Raw genomic sequence first — 13,908 nt, forward strand, 5'->3', positions numbered from 1 at the left:
CTTGTACTACTTTGTCCTATACATCTTTGTGGCGAATGAGACAGTGATCACATTGTTAGGACTGACTTCACATTTTGAAGCTAAAAAGCCTTTCACTCTCTCTGTCATAGAAGCAGCTATGCGCTTCCATTTCAGTTTATTACGGCGGACATATTCATTGGTCATACAAAATATTTCTTTACTCATAGTTCTTTGCAAAAAGAAAAGAAAGAAAGGAAATTAATTGGAGAGAAATAAATTTTATTTTTGTCTGCCTAAAATTGCATGTGACCACAAGGATCCAGAATAACAGATTATGTCAATACAATGCAAAATTTCAAATAATTCCAAAATCTTCAAGTTCCAGAAGCTATTTCTCAGTTGCATACCTGTTTTCCTTAAATCCTATTCATCCATTCTCTCGTGATGCATGTATATGCAGACAGAGATGATGAAAAATTAAAAATTGCATTTCCTTGTTACTGTGGACACGACTGAGACAGAAATACCATTCTATTTTAATTCTGAGCAATGTACAGACAAAAAACTCTTTATACATATATTTGGTACAGCTGTTGCTCTTGGGCTATTAAAATGTTAAATGTGTGCTAATTATTGTTGTTGTACCCCCTTAGCAAGCCCACACCAAACCTCGCCAATGAAGCTGTGACAGCGAAGCGTGGGTCAGCTTCCAGTGCCATGGTTGTGGAGCGACAGCACATAGCAGGAAATGGGAACTCCACCTGTCCAGAGCAGTCATTCCACAAAGTTAATACTAAACGAGGTAAGGTCAAGGTGATTCGTCTATATCTTTTATTGGGATAATAGAGCATGTTGCTAATGTAGATTGCAGGGTGTTCTCCCTTTGGGTTGCTTGTAGAACCAGTTGCTCTTTAGGCTACTCTCATAATTCAGAAGATGTAAGTAAATAAATATACTAAGTGTTCACCGAGCTCGATAGCTGCAGTCGCTTAAGTGCGGCCAGTATCCAGTATTCGGGAGATAGTAGGTTCGAACCCCACTGTCGGCAGCCCTGAAAATGGTTTTCCGTGGTTTCCCATTTTCACACCAGGCAAATGCCGGGGCTGTACCTTAATTAAGGCCACGGCCGATTCCTTCCCACTCCTAGCCCTATCCTGTCCCCCCGTCGCCATAAGATCTATCTGTATCGGTGCGACGTAAAGCAACTAGCAAAAAAAAAAGAAAAAAAAACTAAGTGTTCAGATAAGAAAGCTTGCAGTACAGGGGTGAAATATATGTATAGGAAAGAAATAGTGAGCAGGAACTTACCATGTAAGCACATTTGTATAAGAAAATAAAAGAAAGACATGGGTCCAAAACTTTTGGCTGCATTGTTCTTCAGTGGAGGATGGAATCAGTGTAGTGGTGATCATTGTTGACAAGTAGACGTTATGTGGTGGTAATTACTGTTTCAAGAGGAAGTACAGCTAGTAACCACCCTCTGCTAACACTAATCAGGGGTAAAAAAAATTGAAAGTATTGGCCAAAGAAAGACAAGGGCGTGAAAGTGAAAGACTCTCTAGGTCTTGGGAAACTAATACTGTCGGAGTTGGAAAAGAACAAGAGTTGACCAAGGGAGGTTGAATAGGAGAGATGAAAGTGAGGAGCTTGGCACAAGTGGACTTAACTTAGGTCTCCATGGTCGTCAACCAATGTTCCCAAGTTGAGAGTCCCTGCGGTTCCTTTTAGTTGTCTCTTATGACAGGCAGCGGATACTGTGGTGGTTATTCTACCGCCCCCACCCACAGGGTTAACGCTGAGGGAGTAGGCAAGCTAAGAATGGAAAAAGGACAACTATCCAATGTTACGGACTCTCCCCAATATTGTTCAGTTGTGTACTAGAAAAAGTAATATGTGAATGGCGCAAGACACTGGAAAGCCAGGAAATCAAAAGTTGGATAAAGATAGGTCATGCAAAAAACAAAATAAAAAACCAGCCTTGTGATTGACTGCCTTGCTTTTGCAGATGATCTTACCATATGGACAGGTGACATAAAAATAGCCACCATGCAGATAAACAAACACACTAAAAGAGATAGCTGAGAAAACAGGACTGCAGGTCTTCTTTGAAATGATGAAATTCATATCAAACTGCAAAAGTGCACCTAACTGTATCAACACACATTATGGGAAAATTAGAAGAATGGACAGATTTAAGTGTCTGGGAGAGATCATACAGTCAAATGGACTCGACAAAGAAGTAAATAAAATGAGAGTCAAAAAGAAAAAAATGGAATAGACGTACCAACTAATCAAGGATGTTTACAACAAGAAATGTGTCCATCAATGCAATCAGACACTACAACACGAGGTCAAACCAGAGTATCTATACGCAGCAGAACACTTGACAATTAATAGGGAAAATGAACTTGAAGATATCAGAAAGAAAGAAAAATATTTAGAAAAATCGTAGGTACACGTAAGAAATATGACATGTACATTAAGAGAAGAAATTATTAACTATATAGAAAGATTGAGAGAATGATGAATGCAATGAAAAGGAGACTGAAAATTCACCTGGGTACTTGGTAAAAACATGAAAGCTGGGCTGAGTGGCTCAGATGGTTGAGGCGCTGGCCTTCTGACCCCAACTTGGAAGGTTTGATCCTGGCTCAGTCCGGTGGTACTTGAAGGTGCTCAAATACATCAGCCTCGTGTTGGTAGATTTATCGGCACGTAAAAGAACTCCTGCAGGACAAAATTCTGGCACCTTGGGCATCTTCGAAAACCGTGAAAGTAGTTAGTGGGACGTAAAGCCAATAACATTATCATTATAAAACATGAAAGAACCAAACATTTTAAAGGCAGACATACAGAACAGACTAAGATTCAGATAACAACTCAAAATGTGGAAGGGTTTCCAGGAGTGTATGGATAGAAACATCTGTGGTGAGGAGAGGAAAAGACTAGCAAGTGAAAGGATGAAGGAGTGATGGAGGAAGAAGAAAGCCAACATAGTTGTTTAACGTGATCCTGAGATTGTTGGTACAGAGCGAAAAAGATTTAAGGCTAAGTGCTTCCCTAGACCTAATCACCAGTTGATGTCTGTTGAGGAATCTCTTAGGGTAAGAGGGAGAAAAGGTGAGGGTAAATGTTTAAGGACTTCTAACTGTGCAACAATCATCAAATGTCGTTTGATAGAGCCAGGTGTGAATGGGAAGAGGAAGATCCATGTAGTGACCACATTACAATAGTTTGGCTAGGGCGTTGGTAGTTAAGCTAGTGTAGAAATCTGGGCAGAGTTTGCTTTGAAGCTGTTAAATGATGATAGATGAAGTGTATGGGATAAGACTTATTGGTGATCCTGATGAAAGTGGTGTTAGGTATATGTAGACAGCAGGTCTTACAGCAGTTGTGTCACAGGGGAAAAAGTCGGGAGCGGGTAGGTGTTGGTATGGTTCATTGTGAGTGAAAATGTTTTTAGTTTTTTTTCTTTTTTGTGCCTGAATAAGGCTGGGGGTTTTCGGAAGAAGATCACGGATGTCTGGTGGGGATGAGAGAGATCGGATGCTTGTTTTAAAACGTGAATTATTTTGTGGAGACCAGGATGATATGTGTTTTTGAAGGGTACTGGGTTTGGTTGATTGGAGGAATCTGGAAACAGATTTCATGGCATATGAAGTCTTGCAGTCAATCAGTTGGGTGGGTTAACACCTAAAAGTAAAAGCCTTCCGCAGGTTGTCATTGTAAGAGGTACAGGCTTTAGGGATTGAAAAAATCCGTTTGGCACGAATGGCAAAGTTTCAGGTGAGGGGTGAAAACTGTTGTAGTGGAGTGACTGCTGATGGTTGGTGTGTGTGATGAATACAGGGGTGTCAGTTTTGCTGTCACGGATGTGGAGATCAATTTCAGGGAAAATGAGAGAATTGGGAGAGGTTTGCCAAGCGAAATGGATACGATAATTACAGTTGAGACAGTGCAGGAATGAATCAAGTAGGTTTGGTTCATGGTGCCAATGGAGAAGGATATTGTCAATGAAGTTTCACCAGATTAGGGGCTGTAGAGGTTCAGTAGCAAGCCTTTTTTGTGTGTGTGTTTTTATCTTCTTTTATGGTTTCAAAGAAGCATATTTAAAAAAAGCATTACTCTAAAGCATTTGAAATCCAGCACTTTTAATGATATTTGCATTCATCCTGTATCACTCTGGGGTGTATACATGAACCGTGTATATGATATGCAAATTCTTTATGTCTTTACTCAGTCTTGGTGCATGGCTTCGATCGAATATACACAACTCTTGACTGTTTGCAAGTGCTGCATTGAACCAAGAGACAAGTGCGTTACCTCACAAGCTGAACATGAATCACATAATAGGAGGTATTTATTGTTACATTCCGTTAATTGGCAAGTTTTTAAATGGTGATTACAATATAAATATGCCATTCTTCTTCTTCTTGTTTTGTGACCGCATAGGGTCATTTTAGTCAGTCCATCATTCAGGTCTCTTTCAGGCTTTGCGGTCCTCCCATTGCTCTTTCCTAGGTTGAAAATGTGCATGTTGTGGGTCTGTTTCGTGTAATGGTAAAGCGGAGGTTTGTATTCTTCAGTTTTGTATTCATTTTTATTTGTGGTATCCTTTGTTGTAAGGCCTATTTCCTTCAGATCCTCTCTTCTCTGATCCATTTACATCCTGTTGTGGTATTTTTTGAGACGAGATTGTGTTGTACTAGTTGTTTCAGAAGTCTCGAATCCTGCATCCTCATGATATGTCCAAAAAATCCCAGTCTCCTCTTATGGATAGTATCTGTAATGGATTCTAGCTCTTTGTGCATGACTTTGTTAGGTATTATCTGCCACTGTCACTCTTTCTGGTATTTTTTGTTAATGCAGGTTCTTCCAATCCTCCTTTCAGTTTTCTGAAGTCTTATCAGTCTTTGATTGTTTATTCAGGTGAAAAAGTGTTTCTGCTGCATATGTGGCTTCCAGTTTTATAACTGTGTTGTAGTGTTTTATTTTTGCATTTATTGGTTGGTAGACATTTCTTTTTGTAGATGTCCCATGTTAATTTTTGTGCTTTAGCTAATCTCTTTGTTCTTGCTTGGATTGAGATTTTTTCGTTTAGGTTATGTGTTATTACTTCTCCAAGGTATTTAAATTGAGTTACTATTTTGGTTTTATTACCATTTATGGTAACTTCTTTTAGTTGTGCTGGTTTTTGGGGCATACTTTCTGTTTTTTCAAATTATATTTTGAGGCCAATTTTATTTGCTATGTTTTGAAGTTCTGAAATCTGGGTTTTTTCTTCTTTTATGTCAACTGCTAGTAATGCTAAATCATCGGCAAAACTCAGTTTGTTTTGATTTTTTGGCCAATCTTTATTTTTGGGGGACATTTCCTAAACCATTTTCTCATTACCATTTCTAGAGCACAATTAAATAATAGTGGTGAGAGCCCATCTGCTTGCCATAGTCTTAGTTTTAATTTCAAATGACTCTGATATTTCACCCTGAAACTTCACTTTTGATTTGGTGTTAGTGAGAGTCAGTTTTATCATGTTTATTAATTTGGGGTGTAGTCCAAGGTGTCTTAAAATTGTAAACAGGGATTCTCTATGGATGCAGTCGTAAGCTTTCTTGAAATCTACAAATGTTATCATATCTCAGTTTCTTCCTCTGTTATAGTCCATTATCAACTTAAGACTCATGATCTGATCAGGATAGCAGAGGTGCCAACTGTTACGGATTATCCGTAATTATTACGGATTTCCCCTGCCGATTACGGCTTTACGGTCCAAGGATAAATTGTTACGGAAAAGCGACATTATAAGGAAAATATAATTTCTACGGAAAAAATAAGGAAACAAGGAGAATTAAACCTTTTCGAGCATTGGTACTTGACTCTCTTCGTTTCAAATTTTGTGAGTTGCCAACGATACTTATTCGATCGTCACTTCCTTTTGCTACCCGTGAGCGTCGTGAAATTCATTGTGAATGAATAACTCTGCTCTCCTATTCACTAAAAAATGTAACCCTGTATCATTGCAGTATTAAGTGTACCTCTCCCACAGAAAGAGTTGTCAGTGTTAATAGGAAAAAACAGAATTAATTCAGGCCTACAATAATCACATCTACACTGGAATCGCTTATTGTTCTTAAGGTGAAAATGTCCTCACAGGGGGAAGAATGCTACGAGAAAAATCCCACACAAAAGCACCTGTTGCGTGGGGAAACAAGTTACAAAGAATATTTTATGACAGAACTAACTGGTAATGTGCAAATTTATGGTGTAATAGGATATGTCTTAGAATAGTTGTTGTTGGGAAGGGCAAAGAGGGTGTAATTATCCAGAAGGGATGAGTGTGCTTTCGATTTGACTCCAACATTTTTCGGAGGGTAGGCGAGGGGAATTACGGAAAAGCCATTTCAAAGGTTGGTACCTCTGGGATAGCTCCTCCAGGGTCTGAAACCTCCGTGATTTTCTTTCTCAAGTTGTAAACTTATCCTATTAAGGGTGATTATTGAAAGGATTTTATATGTTACTAGCTGATGTACCCGTGCTTCGCTACGGAATTCTACATTGTATACAGAATTCTAGGCTAGGTAGTGTACACGTTGTGAGCAAGATTGTATTAAATTGCATAGCTCTTAACATTACCCTAGAATCGTGACGGGGAAATCACCAAACGTCTTTTCTCATATGAAGACTGTGTTAGGGAATTTTCATTGTAATGACAGGCCCGCTTGCCTACCATTAGTCACCACCAGGTTGGGGAGTTTTCATTACAATGGCAGACACTCGCTCTCCACCAGCCATTGTACATCCTTAGAAAGACTGTCTTAGTGGTTTTTTCCAACTGAAATGAACATAGGTCATTGCAATGACGTCAATAGGTATGGCGCGATTAAAAGTAATACTTTCATATGAAATACTCCATCAAATGAATGACCACACACTTTCTCACTTTTAACGAACAGTACTATGCTGGAATTCCAGACCTGGAATGACCAAGTCGCAGACAGTTCTAACCCGTGAACACTCTTCGTCTTTTTTCTGCGGTGCGGGGGGGGAGGGGGGGACGGCGAATAGTGGAGAGTTCCAGGGCAAAAACTATGCCTTTTTACTAATCTGTTTCCAAGGAGTAGCCGATGAGTCAGAAAATCTCAATTCACTACAATGGCAACGGAAAAACCTATCTGATTTGGAGGCAATTTTTCCCTCCAAGCCAGAGGAGAAGCCCCCTCTTCACTGCTAATTTGGAATTAAATTAATGTAGAATTTAATAAAAGTGAAGAGGAAGAAGCTTTTCTTAAGAAACGGATCTTTTTCAGGTTTGACTTTTGAGTTATTTAGTGAATTGTGGTGCTATAATTTGAAATAGGCTTAAATAGCAATTCTAGACAAGGTCCTACTACTACTACTACTACTAAGTGAGTCTCTGCCGTAAGTGTGCATACAGCTCATTCAAAACAGCGCGTCAGAGTAGGGATCGAATAACTGGAATACTATGATGAACCAGTGTGTTACGTTACCTGCAGTATCAGAAAATGTATGCACCAGAGGGAATTGAAAATGAAAGCCTACAACCTGTTTTCCAGTCTTTGACCGGGTCAGGGATGTAATAAATGAAGCATATATATAGGCTGTTAGTACAATGGGGTCGCCACTCCCAGTGATATATTAATGACTGACAGATGCTATGAAATTAGAATGGAGAGTTTTGCTGGAATGAAAGATGACAGGGATAACCGGAGTATCTGGAGAAAAACATGTCCCGCCTCCGCTTTGTCCAGCACAAATCTCACATGGAGTGACCGGGATTTGAACCACGGTTACCAGCGGTGAGAGGCCGACGCGCTGCCATCTGAGCCACGGAGGCTACATGAACCAGAGGAATGGCATGCTAAAGAAGAAAGTTTTCCAACTCTTCAGCTATTTTCCACCTATGTTCAGTTGGGCTGTTATACTCGGTACGCAGTAGTAATCCCATCTATCGGAGTTGAGCGCGACCATAAGAAACGAAGAACATCGCAACAAACAATGCTCAATGTAAAGTTATTGTTGATCAGTAACAAACAATGGTCAATGTAAAGTTATTGTTGATCAGTGTTATGCGCTTTCGATATTGTAGGCCCGCTGAAATACCACTCTTATCATAGTCGATACAGTAAAACTGAATGAAACATAAATGATCAGAAATTGTATTGTCTGTAACTTTTGTTATGTAGTACTTTTCGATAGCACCAATAACATAGGTACCGGTATTTAAAAATTAAATTTTAGGCGCCTTCCCCTAAACTACCATTTCATCTCGGGCGAATACAATTATTTACAGCCTAGACTGTAGTTTCTTATTCTCCGACTCTATATAGCGGTTTTCATTAAATTCTGTTAACCCATTTTCTCGTGGCTAGGCGTTGATATGGGCTTAGCAACAAAACTACAAATTCGTTAATATCTGTGTTATCAGAGCCGGTACGGTAAAAATGTATAAGACATAATTGATTGGAAATTTAATTCTATATAACTTTAGTTATATAGTATTTATCGATAGGACCGCTAATAATATTCGAGAATTTAATTTAAGGCCTTCCCCTAAACTACCATTTTACTCGGTGTGAATAAAATTATTTATAGCCTAGGTTGTAGCAGCTCATCTCCCGACTTTACATACCGATTTTCATTAAATTCTCTTCAGCCGTTTTCTCGTGATGCGTGTACATACATACAGACAGACAGACAGAAATTACGGAAAAGTAAAAAGTACATTTTCTTATTACTATGGACATGACCGATACAGAAATACCGTTCTTTTCATATTCTGAGCAATGTACAGACAAAACTCTTATTTTATGTATATAGATGTCTGGGAGCATGATTCCCCTGTAGTTATTTGGGTCAGTTTTGTCATTATTTTCTTCTGAAACATTGCCCAGTATTATCATATAGCAAATGTTTTAAATTACGAGTAATGATTACTTTTGACGATCACAGGTAATAGACGTTAGGACGTGAACCGGGTCTGAGTATTTGAGAGAAGTGCCATATTTGACCTGACTTTGCTATGCTTGGATTGGCGAAAATAATGACGGTATACCCTAATTGCATCCTTTACCAAATTTGACAACTTTTTGCCAACTAAACACTTCAAAGAGGCTAGGAAAATAAGTTTTTTCAAAATAATTTTAGGTCGATTCATCCTAAGGATGTTTAGTGGTTATTGCAGTAGTAAATATTCTGTATTGTTGCTGGCTTCTCCCTCTGGTGGGATGTTTGTGGTTTGAACTGCTTCTGGTCCTGTCTTCTCACAGAAGATTGGCGACCATCATGGAGGAATTCTTTCTACTGTATTGTACACGTCTCATATCAAGGTTGCCGTATTGTGGATGATGAACCACTGTCAGAAGTTTTACACCCACACAATCAGTTGTATCAGCTTATTTTTGTTATTTCAGAAGATGTGATCGAAATACACTGCTCTCCTACATTTTGTGACAGTTAAGACTTCTCATAATTTTGTGTATGATGGAGTATCTTCTCGTTGGGGATGTGGTCTATCTATGGAGTCTTCAACACTGTACAGCATTCATATCTTAAAGGCTTGGAGTCAGTTCATTGATGAAGCCTTGTGAGAGTTCCTCCACACCAGACTTCTGACACTTTTCAGAAATGCTCCTGCTTGTCTTTCATGCTCATACCAGGACAATGAGTGCTGTCCTCAGTTTTATAACAAAAAAGTTAATTATAATGAATACAGAGCAACTTTATTCTCAGTATCAAATAATTTACTGTAAGCAGAGTACCCAAATTGACTTCACTCCAGTTTGGAAGATTAGTTCCCAATTACCCTTGTTCTTCTTTCCAGTTTCAGGTGACTTAACGTAGAAATTGAAACAAATTCATTGTGTTCATCTTATATGAAGTGTTGAACCTCTGCTTGTGTTCTTGTATTTTCTTGTTAAAAATTACAGTTAGGCATTAGGTAGTTTTCGATTGCATTAGGCAAGGCAGTTTTGAAAACTTAGTCAAAGTTGTCTCGGCTATTGTGCATTCTAACGTAATAGTGGTAATTATCAAAAAAAGATAAAAAATAAAATGTTCAGTAAGGTCCTGTTAATTTTCTTTGTAGAATCAACTGGTTTGACAAAACAGTTCCACAAAATTGATAGATTTTCTTTCATTACTTAGTTAATTTTAATGGGAGGATGTACTGGATCAGAAGATGTATGAAGACAGAAGGAGATGGCGAGCGCTTGTACACCGCACCCGGGAAACTGGAGTTGGGAAATGATGTTGATGCCTTAGTCAATTTTAATTTTTTAGCCACGTTACTTTGTTTTGGAAACCGACTTCCAACCTATTTGGTCGTGTTACATAAACTAAGTACGTGTTGAAGAGATGTTAAGTACAGAACAAAAATGGCCAACCAGACACCAGTGGGATCCGAACCCACAACCTCCTGATTTCACGTCGGTTGCTCTACAAATTGAGCTATGGTGGCCAACACAACAAAGATGGCTTTCTTTGGATATCCTTCCAGGAAAATTGCTGCTGCCTCGACAATCCTCAGACACTCTCATTTGTATTTTCTTTCTTAAAAAGTAAGCTTGTAGCTCTACGCAACTCTTGATATTGTGATCGTAAACATGCAACCTCCAGCTTAATGTGGGATTTGAACCACAGGGAAGTGACTTTTCATTAAAAAAGTTCCATAACTATCTTTTGTTACTTCTCTTTGGATCTGGATGACGAATCTCCTCTGACTTCATCTGTAAGCTCTGATACTATAGATTAAATTGACATTCATCCCTGTTTGCCTCTAGGGATGCTTATGTATCTTCCATTGCTTCATTTACATTTGCATCTGGCAGATGGTGTTTCACTTCATTTGCTTTGTGCGGTCTAGACAGTTTTTGCATGCAGGATTTGCAATGTTTTGCATCTGCTGCAATCAAATTGGGAGTAAACTCGACATGCTCAGTTTTGCAGGCCCATTCATCATTCACTTTTCTTGATGATTTTAAGACTGTGTCTTTAGCAGGTAAACTTTGGGCGTCGTACATGATTTCATAATCACGTAGCTTGGCTTTCTTTTTGGTCTTTAAAAATTCTTCTGTTATTTCTACCACGCACAAGAAAAAACTTTTTAAACATGGAATGAATCTTCACTTGTTCTCAGCAAACATACAAAACACTGATAGCAAGTTTACACTTACATGAACTAGCATACTTTTTGCTGTATATTGTTTATGACATGCATATTGAATGATTACGGACATTAATTTAAAAAATTAGGTTTTTTTAATATGCTATTTGCTTTACGTCGCACCGACACAGATATGTCTTACGGCGGCGAAAAAAAATTTTAGTTTAATCTCACCTCTTGTAACACTGAACACTTGCAGAGTAGTCAGTCCTTTTTCTGTCACAACACAAGTAGTACTTAAAACTAAGAAACAATGTTAGGTTTTGGTCCACCCAATCAATACACATCACTTTACAAGTGACCTATTTAATAAAAAACATATTAAATATATTTAGGGACATCCTCTCTATTTGAGACTTCATCAGCCATAAAATCACATGGTAAATTACAAAACTCAAAATTCAGAATTGAAAAAAATTGGAAGAAACCAATGCCTTTTGAAGGACATTTTTGAGAAACACAAAAGTTATAAATATAAATACATTATTTACACAAATTGACCTCACTTCTTGCAAAAACCTTTGTTGTCTTGCAATGTTAAAAAATGAAATATAACTTGAAATATGACAAGCCTGTCATAACGTCTCGTACGGAATAAATGTCCATTGTTACTGTCTGTATTTAAAATGGAAATTCCTTTTGAACTGTTGAGAAAACATTCTGGAACAAATATACACATATTTAATGAGGTAGTTTAACACTTCTTGCAAACAATCTTTCTGCAGAGTTAAATATCAACTACCTTACTTGAAAAATGTTGCAAGCATTGTTGGAATCTGGTAGTTTCAGTATGTTGACTGGGGAGATTGATGATGATGATGATGCTTGTTGTTTAAAGGGGCCTAACATCGAGGTCATCGGCCCCAGGGGAGATTGAAATTCTGGCCTTAGAAAAGGATTGGTACTAAATCCATATCAGAACATTTAAAAGCATTAACTTGTAGAATTTGTAGAGAACTTGTAGAATGAAGTTCGTAAATTGTACAAGTAGTACTTTCCGATAAATTTTCTTAGCAAATAAAACTGTTGTTCTGAAGCCACCTTGACACGGTTGTGCCATACTGAATACAAACAGTTTCTGACTTTCAGAGGGTATACAATGACCTTTGAAGTATTATTGTAAGAAGGGAGAACACTTCGACTTGACACAAAGAACACTCAGTTATCAGCTGTTTCAGCGTCTTCAAATTGAGAACAATGTGGAAGACATACTGAGTGAGTGGTATGATTTCAAAGTAGTCGGGAAAGGTCCTCCACTGAATGATCTACTTGAAAAATCGCGGACTGTGAAAGAGCGATTTCCAGTTTTAGGAAAGCTCCTTAGTATAGTGGCAACAATTCCTCTATCGACTCATCATGTGAGCGAGGGTTCAGCACGATGAATATTATTAAACACAAACTGCGAACCAAGCTTGCCGAGAAGAACTTAAGTAATCTTAAGTTGTTCTCAATTTGAAGGTGTTTTGAGAAACGAGTGGCAAGAAGTTGTATTTCAATGTTCCCATAATTTTCCAATTGTTTTCCTGATGGCCAGAAATATGTGCCAAAACACCGGTGGCACTTTGAATGTCCTCATTTTGAAGAAGTGTGTCTTTCAGAAAGAAAATCCCACTTGCTAAAATATGTTCCTAGTCGCTCATGAAATTCTTATTCGACACACCTGATAACTGTATTCCACTGAAAACTCCTGAAAGTGTTATAGCAGAAACAAACTTTTCTGCCACTGGGCCTTTGGTGTTCTGAAGTTGCTGCAATGAATTAAGTGCATTATTTGCATGCGCTCTTATCTAACTTAAAATCAGATCTTGTCTCTGAAATACAAGTGAAAGTCTTTTGAATATGCTCAGATAGTCATACAAGACAAATTTGAAATCCTTGATCTTCTTTAGAAGTCATTTAGCAGTCATTCTTTCTTCACCTTTCCTTTTGGAAATATTCTCTAAATGCACCACTAGGCATTCCCAGTCTTTGACAACTACATGCAAAGCATTTAATTTGCTTGCTACCCATCTAATTTGGTGTAAGTACTGCAATTTAGGTATTACACATTCCAGCAACTCCAAACTTTTCTTCAGTTCGCAAAGTCGTTTTGGGGAATGTCGATAAAACGCATATAGTTTCCTGAATGTAGAATAAATTTCATCAATGATTTTTAAGTTCCACATTTTTCAGTGAGTGAAGAAGAATGAGTTGGAGTTGATGTGCAACATAATGAACGTTTTACCAAGTTCTAAATTTTTTCAGATATTTTTGTAACCAAACCATTACGGATACCAATCACACACAGTGCTCCATCAGTCCCTATACCTATTAGTTTTGTACCATGAAGAGTTCTCCAAGCCCTAACTGAAGGAATTTTGTTTCTAGAGCCTCTATATAGCTATCAAGTGTTGCATTCTCCAATGACACAATAGAAAGTCACCTTATTTAAAAAAAAATTAAAGTATCAGCTCCTCATGAGATTTATCTGTTCATCAATCAAGTAAGATACTGACATGAACTTTCCCTAATGTCACATATAAAATCTTCACGAAGATCTGAGGCAAGGTATGAAATAAATTTCCGTTTGCCTGAAGATTGAAATTTCAACACATTTTTTATGTTCGACTTATTGTCTTGAACACCATAAATCACGCTGGTCATTGTCGTCCTGAACACTACAATCGGCACTTCCATCAAGTGTTTTCTCACATTCACTCGCTTCTGTATCACTTTGTGTTACATTTACGGGCCATCCTTACGAAGAAATCCAAGAGAGTACACTG

The 13,908-nt window shown here is 38.1% G+C and overlaps 1 protein-coding gene across 1 annotated transcript in view; it reads left to right on the plus strand.

Moving 5' to 3' along the window:
• Positions 1 to 13,908, plus strand: part of LOC136872594 (coiled-coil domain-containing protein R3HCC1L) — a 228,160-nt gene that overhangs the window by 16,473 nt on the left and 197,779 nt on the right. The window contains exon 3 of the mRNA XM_067146397.2: positions 615 to 763. Coding sequence (XP_067002498.2) covers positions 615 to 763 — 149 coding nt within the window. The remainder of the gene's footprint in view (positions 1 to 614; positions 764 to 13,908) is intronic.

This window comes from Anabrus simplex, chromosome 1 (assembly GCF_040414725.1).
Source record: "Anabrus simplex isolate iqAnaSimp1 chromosome 1, ASM4041472v1, whole genome shotgun sequence".
Taxonomy (NCBI): Eukaryota; Metazoa; Arthropoda; class Insecta; order Orthoptera; family Tettigoniidae; genus Anabrus; species Anabrus simplex.